This window comes from Erinaceus europaeus, chromosome 23, assembly GCF_950295315.1.
Source record: "Erinaceus europaeus chromosome 23, mEriEur2.1, whole genome shotgun sequence".
Classification (NCBI taxonomy): Eukaryota; Metazoa; Chordata; class Mammalia; order Eulipotyphla; family Erinaceidae; genus Erinaceus; species Erinaceus europaeus.
Window position 1 is genome coordinate 13092635 of NC_080184.1, and position 9362 is coordinate 13101996.

General features: G+C 54.7%; 1 protein-coding gene across 4 annotated transcripts in view; it reads right to left on the reverse strand.

Annotated features, from left to right (window-relative positions):
- MAST1 (microtubule associated serine/threonine kinase 1) overlaps positions 1 to 9362 on the reverse strand; it is a 35000-nt gene that overhangs the window by 18446 nt on the left and 7192 nt on the right. For 3 of the 4 annotated variants that reach the window (XM_060181794.1, XM_060181793.1, XM_060181796.1), the window contains 8 exons: positions 8659 to 8734; positions 6392 to 6470; positions 3834 to 3994; positions 3621 to 3696; positions 3117 to 3326; positions 408 to 509; positions 187 to 319; positions 7 to 74 (listed from right to left, as the gene is read on the reverse strand). In XM_060181794.1, coding sequence (XP_060037777.1) covers positions 7 to 74; positions 187 to 319; positions 408 to 509; positions 3117 to 3326; positions 3621 to 3696; positions 3834 to 3994; positions 6392 to 6470; positions 8659 to 8734 — 905 coding nt within the window. Of the gene's footprint in view, positions 1 to 6; positions 75 to 186; positions 320 to 407; positions 510 to 3116; positions 3327 to 3620; positions 3697 to 3833; positions 3995 to 6391; positions 6471 to 8658; positions 8735 to 8829; positions 8922 to 9362 lie in introns of those variants that run through there. The other variant, XM_060181795.1, reaches the window with a different exon arrangement.

Genomic DNA, 9362 nt, shown 5'->3' on the forward strand with positions numbered 1-9362 from the left:
ACTTACCTCAGAGTGGTCGTCCTGCTCGGGGGTGTTGGAACCCCCACTGTCCTGTTCCTCCAAGTGCGTCACATCTAGGGAGGGCAAGAGTGTGGGGTGGTCTGGAGTGTGGGAGAGGTAAGAGGGCACCCCATTCACTTCAGCCACAGCCCCTCATCCCGGGAACCCCCAAACTGCCCACAGCACCTGGGAAGGGGTCTCGGGTGAGGCCCAGCTGGTGGATGATGTATCGGGGGATGTCTGTCTTCACCAGGTGACCCTCCTTGGCATGGCCCTCGGCCGCCTCCAGCAGGTGGTAGAACTCCTCGGGGTTGAATTCCTGGTTGCATGGAGGCAGGGTTGGAAGGGGACTTGGTGGGCTCCCCGCCGGGGTCCCCCACCCCAAATCGAACCCACGAACACCTCACCAGACACTCCAGCAGCCGGGCAGGTCGGGAGATGATGATAAGGAGCTTCTTCACGAGTTGGGTGACAAAGGTCACCTCCAGACTCTCCGAGCGCTCGTAGGCCTGGGGGAGGGGTGAGCAGGGGAGGGGGACGGGGCGTCCAGCCTCAGCCAGGCCCAGTCTCACCCCCTCAGGGGACCCTCAGCCAGGCCCAGTCTCACCCCTTCAGGGGACCTGCTGCTGCAGCACTCTCTTCCACACATCAGCAGGCACAAGGGCCCGGGTTCAAGCCCCCGGCCCCCACCCACAGGGGGGAGGCTTCAGAGTGGTGGAGTGGGGCTTCACGTGTCTCTCTGTGTCTCTCCCTCTCTATCTCCCCCTCGCCACTCCATTTCTCTCTGCTCTGTCAAATTAAAAAAATAATGATTAATTTAAAAGAGTGTGGTCTGGGAGGTGGTACAGTGGATAAGGCTTTGGACTCTCAAGCATGAGGTCCCGAGTTCAATCCCTGGCAGCAGGTTGTACCAGAGTGATGTCTGGTTCTTTCTTTCTCTCCTATTATTTCTCATGGATAAGTAAATTAAATCTTAAATAAATAAAACAAGTCTCTTTAAAAAAATAATTAAAGGGAATCGGGCACTAGCACAGTGGGTTAAGCGCAGGTGGCACAAAGCGCAAGGACCTGCGTAAGGATCCCGGTTCAAGCTCCCAGCTCCCCACCTGCAGGGGAGTCGCTTCCCAGGCGGTGAAGCAGGTCTGCAGGTGTCTGTCTTTCTCTCCCCCTCTCTGTCTTCCCCTCCTCTCTCCACTTCTCTCTGTCCTGTCCAACAACAACGACATCAATAACAACAACAATAACCACACACAATGAAAAACAACAAGGGCAGCAAAAGGGAAAATAAATAAAAATAAAAATAATTTAAAAAAATTAATTACAAAGACACCAAGTGCTGAGGAGACAGCATAGTGGCTTTGCAAAAAGACTCTCCTGGGGGTCAAGCGGTGGCGCAGCGGGTTAAGCGCAGGTGGCAAAAAGCACAAGGAGCAGCGGAAGGATCCTGGTTCAAGCCCCCGGTTCCCCACCTGCAGGGGGGTCGCTTTAAAGGCAGTGAAGCAGGTCTGCAGGTGTCTGTCTTTCCCTCCTCTACTTCTCTCTGTCCTATCCAACAAGAACGACATCAATAATAACCACAAGGGAGTTGGGCAGTAGCGCAGTGGGTTAAGCGCAGGTGACGCAAAGCGCCAAGGACGGGCATGAGGATCCCGGTTCGAACCCCGGCTCCCCACCTGCAGGGGAGTCGCTTCCCAGGCGGTGAAGCAGGTCTGCAGGTGTCTGTCTTTCTCTCCCCCTCTCTGTCTTCCCCTCCTCTCTCCATTTCTCTCTGTCCTATCCAACAACGACGACAACAACAATAATAACTACAACAATAAAACAACAAGGGCAACAAAAGGGAATAAATAAAATAAATATTAAAAAAAAGATAACAAGTGCTTTAAAAAATTATAAAAAAAATAATAATAACCACAATAATAAAACAACAAGGGCAACAAAAAGGGAAAGAATAAATAAATATATTTAGAAAAAGACTCTCCTGCCTGAAGCTCTGACATCCCAGGTCAGTTCCAAGTGCCACAATCAGCCAGAGCTGAGCAGGACCATGGTTGGTTGGTCTCTATCTCTCTCTCTCTCTCCCTCCTGCTCTGTATTTCTTTCATTGAAATAAATAAAATATTTAAGAGAAAGGGCTGGAGAGACAGTATGATGGTTCTATAAACACTCTCCTGCCTGAGGCTCTGAGGTCCCAGGTTCAACCCCCAGCACCACCGCCATCAGCCAGAGCTCAGCAGGACTCTGGTCTCTCTCTCTCTCTCTCTCTCACTCTCTCTCTCCTCCCTGCCTTCCATCCCTTCCTCTGTGTGTGTGTGTATGTGTGTCTTTCTCTGTATTTCTCATTAAATTATATATATATATATATATATATATATATATATATATATATGGAACCAATGTGATTGCAATGGGGGGACCCTCAGGGGCGAATGTTCACTGTGTTGTGCATGCACATCATCATGCTAAAGGATCTGGATTCAAGCCCTCTGGTCCCCACCTGCGGGGGGAGGGAGCTTCAATGAGTGGTGAAGCGGGTCTGCAGGTGTGTATCTTTCTCCTTCCCTCCCTATCTCCCCCTCCTCTCCTCTCTCAATTTCTCTCTGCCCTGTCAAATAAAATAGAAAGATAAATTAAAAAGAAGGGAAAAGGGTTCGCTGGGACCAGTAGATTCACATCAAGCTCCAGTGATAACCCTGGTGGGGAAAAATCCTTTAAAAATACGGGCAGGGCTTGGGGCGGTGCACCTGTTTGAGAGCACACGTTACAATGTGGAAGGCCCCGGGTTCAAGCCTCCAGTCCCACCTGCAGGAGGAAATCTTTGCAAGTGGTGAATCAGGGCTGCAGGTGTCTCTCTGTCTCTCTCCACATCTATCTTCCCATTCCAAGTCTTGGAAAGTCTCCTTTCTGTCTCTATCCGATAAATAAAGAAGTAAAATATATTAAAAATAGGGGTGGACAGCCCAGCTGGCAGTGCACACAGGGGCCTGGGTTCAAGCCCCCAGACAAGACTGTCCCCTGCAAGCTTCAGCTCTGCCCCTGCCAGCTCCTGGCATGTGGGGGTCCCTCTCGGGTGTGGGGTGCAAATAGGGGGCCCCCGAGTGGAAGGGGGAGGCGCTCACATCCTGCAGCAGCTTCTCCAGGTTCTCCTGCAGCTCGTAGAAGTACACGGTGGTGATGAGGCCGTCTCGGGACTTGGCCAGGCAGTCGCGGGCCAGCTCGATGATCTGGTGGTGGATGAAGCTGAGGGCGCCGTCCGCCAGGGGCAGCACGTTGTCGGGCTCGTAGGCTCGGGCAAAGTCGCGCAGCTTCTCCTCCATCTGCGCCGTGGCCTGTGGACCCCGACAGGTGGTGTTGGAGAGGGGGACAAGGAGGGGGCACCCATAGCCTGCAATGTGCCCGCCGGCCGCCAGGAGGAGCCCTCGAGATCTCAGGTGAGCGCTTGCAGTGTGCTCGCTGGCCACTAGGAGGAGGCCGTGAGCTCGCAGGTCAGTGCCTGCAATGTTCTCTCTGGCCATCCCAGGTAGCCTGGGGAATCGCCATCCAGTGCCTGCAGTGCACGTGCCTGGCCACCAGGGGGAGCCCGCGGAGCCTCCGGTCAGCACCCCCCCGACACCCTGTCTCACCTTGGGGAAACGCTCCTTGTACACATGGTTCATCATCACGATCTCGTTGTCGTAGGAGGAGGGGGAGCGCCCCGGGCTGCGGGGGTGGTGACAGCAGAGAAGGTCAGGCAGGCCCGCCCGCCCCGTCCATCAAGGCAGCCCAGCCAGGCCCTGCTCCCCCGCCCCAGCCTCCCAGCGGCGAGTTGCAGGAGGGGGGCGCCCCTTGGGGCCCACCTGAGGCTCCGGGAGCGGGGGCGCACGGCCGGGGAGCGGCGCCCCCCATCCTCGTCGGTGATGCTCTCCGTGCTGCCGAAGTGCTTGGACAGGAAGTGCAGCTCGTCCACCGTGGGCTGGTAAGGCAGCTGGTGCAGGCGCTCCTGGGAGGAGCAGGAGGACTGGGAGGAGGGGACAGGGGGGCGAGCGCAGGCCTGTCAGGGTCTCCAAGGTCGCCCTCCACAGCTGGGGGGATGGGGGTCCCCTTCCTTCCTCCTCTGAGATGATGGCTCAAGCCTTGCTTCCTCTTATTTCTCCTTGTCATTTCTTTATTTAATTGTTCACTCATGGTGATTTATTTTGCCTCCAGGGTTAGCGCTAGGGCTGGGCCAGCCCTACACAGACACTGCTCCTGGCGGCAGGTTTTTTTTTTTTTCTTTCTTTCGATTTTTTTTTTTTCCGGATAGGACGGAGAGAAATTGAGAGGGCAGGGGGAAGACAGGGAGGGAGAGACACAGAGAAACACCAGAAGCCCTGCTTCATCACTTGGGAAACATTACCCCATATTTTCTTTCTTTTTCTTTTTCTTTTCTTTTTTTTTTCTTTTTGCCTCCAGGGTTATTGCTGGCGCTCGGTGCCTGCACTACGAATCCACTACTCCTGGAGGTGATTTTGTCCCCTTTGTTGCCCTTTTTTTTTTTTTTTTTAATATTTATTTATTTGTTTGGATAGAGACAGCCAGAAATCAAGAGGGAAGGGTGTGACAGAGAGGGAAAGAGACAGAGAGACACCTGCAGCCCTGCTTCACCACTTGTGAAGCTTTCCCCCTGCAGGTGGGGGCTGGGGGTTTGAACCCAGGTCCTGGTGCACTGTAATATGTGTGCTCAACCAGGTGCTCCACCACCCGGCCTTGCCCTTGTTGTTTATCAGTGTTGTTGTTACTATTATTGTTGTCATTGTTGTTGGATAATAGGACAGAGAGAAATGGAGAGAAGAGGGGAAGACAGAGAGGAGGAGAGAAAGACACACACCTGCAGACCTGCTTCACCGCCTGGGAGCGACTGCACTGCAGGTGGGGAGCCGGGGGCTCGAACCGGGATCCTTATGCCGGTCCCCTTGCTTTGTGCCACTGTGTGCTAAACCCACTGCGCTACCGCCCGACTCCCTGCAACAGACTTTTAAGCCTGAGCCTGAGGTTCCAGTTTCAATCCCCAGCACCGTCAGAAGCCAGACCTCATTACAAAGGAAGGAGAAGAGAGAAAGTGGAGAGGCCTGGGGAGACAGCAGGAGGGTTCTGCAAAAGCCGCTCCTGCCTGAGGCTCTGAGGTCCCAGGTTCAATCCCCAGCACCACCAGCAGCCAGAGCTCAGCAGGGCTCTGGGTAAAAGAAGAATTAGGCTGGGGAGACAGCATGATGGTTCTGCAAACAGACTCTCCTGCCTAGAACTCTAGGTTCCATCCCAATCACCACCGTCAGCCAAAACTGAGCAGGGCTCTGGTCTCTCTCACTGTGACTCTCATTAAAATAAAATATTTTTAATTTAAAAAATGGGGGCTGGGTGGTCCGGAAGGTGGTGTAGTGATAAAAGCTTTGGACTCTCAAGCATGAGGTCCTGAGTTTGATCCCGGGCAGCACATGTGCCAGAGTGATGTCTGGTTATTTCTCTCTCCTATCTTTCTCATTTATAATTAACAAAATCTTTTTTAAAAATTGGGGCCTGGGCAGTATCGCATCAGGTTAAGTGCACATGGAACAAACTGCAAGGACCGGCATAAGAATCCCCTTTTCGAGCCCCGGCTCCCCACCTGCAGGGGAGTCGCCTCACAAGTGGTGAAGCAGGTCTGCAGGTGTCTGTCTTTCTCTCCCCCTCTCTGTCTTCCCCTCCTCTCTCCAATTCTCTCTGTCCTACCCAACAACAATGACATCAATAACAACAATAATAATAACCACAACGATAAAACAACAAGAGCAACAAAACGGGAAAAAATGACCTCCAGGAGCAGTGAATTCGTGGTACAGACACTGAGCCCCAGCAGTAACCCTGGAGGCAATAATAACAACAATAATAATAATAATGGACCAGGCTGTGGCACACCTGGCTAAGCACACACATTACAGGACCCAGGTTCAAACCCATGATCCCCACCTGCAGGAGAAAGCTTCAGAAGCAGTGAAGCAGGACTGCAGGTGTCTCTCTGTATCTCTGTTTATCCCCCCTCCTCTCTCAATTTATCTCTGTCTCTATCTAATAAGAAATTAATAAAAATATTTTTAGAAAATTTAAAGAATAGAAAGAAAGGAATGAATAAGAAAGATAAAAAGAAATGGGGGACAGGATATGTTTGTGATCGGCAAACAGACTCTGGAGGACAGGGGTGTCGGCTGACCCTAAGCTCATGTCAAATACGTCGGTCCCATGAAGTGCCCGCAAATGTCTCGTGATTTGCAGAAGGTGGCATAGGGGGACCAGTGGCTTGAGGAGTGATGGGCAGGGCTCAGCCCTGGGCGCCGGGCCTGGGGTGAGTATTTGAGTGGGGTGTCCCCTGCACCCCAGCCCTGCCCCCCACACACAGACTCACCGAGACCGTGGAGCTGGGCGTGTTGGTACCATAGCCAGATGAGGGAAGGGAAGCCAGGGACCAGCGGCGTCCATCCGCCCTGGAAGGCAGTGGGTGCTCAGACAGAGGGCGCCCCGCTGATCCAAACCCCCAGCCCAGGTAGACGGGGTGTCTGGGCTCTGAGCTCAGGTGGGTATGCTCCCGGGAGTGCAGGGGCTGGGGGACAAGGGTCCTTCCTGTGAGGCTCCAATGGGCCCTCACAGTGGTACAGAAAAGCCCACCTAGGGGGTTACTATAGGAGACCACAAAAGTGGACCCCTATCAGACACACATACACACACACACACACACACACACACAGAGTCACATAAACACACACTCACATAGAGAGACACCACACACACACTCTCTCTCACAGATGGGGACACACACATACACACTCTCTCTCTCTCTCTCACAGACAGGGACACACACACACATACACACACTCTCTCTCACAGACAGACACACACACACTCTCTCACAGACGGACACACACACACACTCTCTCTCTCTCACAGACGGACACACACTCTGTCTCTCTCACAGACGGACACACACACTCTCTCTCTCTCTCACAGACGGACACACACACTCTCTCTCTCACAGACGGACACACACACACCTCTCTCACAGATGGACACACACACTCTCTCTCTCTCACACAGATGGACAGACACACATACACACATACTCTCTCTTACAGATGGACACACACACACACTCTCTCACAGACGGACACACACACACATACACACACACTCTCTCTTACAGATGGACACACACTCTCTCTCACACACACACACTCTCTCTCACACACACAGACGGACACACACACACATACACTCTCTCTTTCTCTCTCTCACAGATGGACACACAGACACACACTCTCTCTCTCTCACAGACACACACATACACACCACCACACATTGCTCACTCACACCCACCCACACACTCACAGACATACACACACTACACACACTCACAGACATACACACACTACACACACTCACACTCCCTCACACAATTTACCCTTATACACGCATTCTCCCACACACCCTGCCCCCCCCAACACACACACACACACACATACACATGCTCCCTCTAGCTCACGTCTCCGGTCTCACTCGCTTGCAGCTCCCTCGGGCACGTAAATACTACCTCACTCGCTCCTGGCACACATTCTCTCATTCACACACACACACACACACACACACACACACACGATATCCTACACGCAGGCTTCATTGTACACACACAGAGACACACAGCTTCATGCACACGTCATACTATCTCTCTCTCGCCCACTCCAAACACTGTCTGCCCTCCCTCAGCCCAGCCCAGCCCACCCCCGCCCCTCATCCTCATCCACACATACACCACAGCAGGTGGGGCTTGTTCCTCCACTGAACCCCAACACTGCGGGGACCCCCACTCTCTCACGGGCTCTCTTCTCAGGACCCCCCACACCATGCTTTCACCAGCCCTTGCTAGGTGTCTCTCTGACCTGTCTCCCCAACTCCATCTCCAAGGAGGGGCCAGCCCCAGGACATCACTGGCATTCATTCCCCCCCCGTTTTTGTTTTTGTCTTAGCATGAAGCTCACAGAAAAAGAGGGGGGCCCTAGGCAACCTCCCTCTGGTGATTTTAAAAGTTTCTACAAAACAGACAATCCAACTAATGCCTTGGCTTTCTCTCCCTCACCATTTCGCCCAGTTCCAGAGGTTTCTTTTTTCTCATTATTTATTTTACTTATTTATGTTTAAAAGCTTTTAGGGATCACTGCAAAAACTCTTCCATCCAGAGACCCAGGTGGAACCGCCACCTCCGCCCCCAGGCGCCCAGGCTCAGGTCTGGGTCCCCTTCTTTGGATGGGCGGCTGCGCCTTCTGCGCCTGCGCAGCTCATCTCCCAGGGCCATCCTGTTGCTATGGAAACGCCTGGCCTGCAGGCTCCCAAGGAGACCCAGGACCCCAGGGCTTCGCACGCAGGCGCGCTGGCTCGCCGCAAAGGTGGCCCGCCCCGCCTCCGACTCTGGCGGTTGGCCCCGCCCACCCGCAGGCCCCGCCCCTCAGACTGGCCGCCTGCTCCCGCCGGGACGTTGGGGACACTCCGAGGGTCCCTGGAGCCCCAAGGGCTGCGGGAGCCATTAGGAGGGGACAGATGGCAGGTCCAGACGGTGTGGAGGGCGGGCTGGGTGTGAGGGGGTGTCCAGCTGGGGGTTCGGGGCCCCTGGGGACTGGCACTCACCTGCGGGAGGAGGCGAATGAGAAGTGGGCAGGGGTGTTGGGAGAGAAATTGCGGGGGCTGTCCAGGGGGCTGCTACCTGTGGCGGAAAGTGGAGGGCGCTTCAGGCCCTGCCATCAGGTCTCCTTTCCCAGCCCCCCACCCCTAAAAAATAAGTGGGGCTCTAGTCGGGACCTACCCATGTGGGGGGTGGTCACGCCCCCTGCCCTGTGGCCGGGTCTCGGCCCCGTGCAGGTCACCTCCACCTTCATGGCGTGACCACGCCCCTTAGACCTTAGACTTGCCCCGCCCTCTGCGGTGTGACCACGCCCCCTCAGGGTGCCAGCCCCACCTCTGGCCCAATCCAGACTCGGCTTTCACCAGGCTCAGCCCCGCCCCCTAGAGCCCATCACCCAATTCCCAGCCCCTTGTGGTCTGGCTGCGCCCCAAGGTCCTCGCTGCGCGGGTGGCCACGCCCCTTCTCCAGGGATGGGGACGCCTCTTGTCCAATCTGGACTCAACTCTGTCCATGTCTGGCCCCGCCCCTGTCACGTGGTTCCTCCCAGCAGTGTCCAGTCAGTATGCAGGGATGGCCCTGCCCCCATGAGCAGGCCTTACCGCTTGTCCAATCAGGACTTAGTTCAACCTTGGCTCTGCCACGCCCCTTCTCACCCCACCCACCGATGCCCCGCCCCCGCAGTTAGCCACGCCCAGCACAGAGAAGCCCC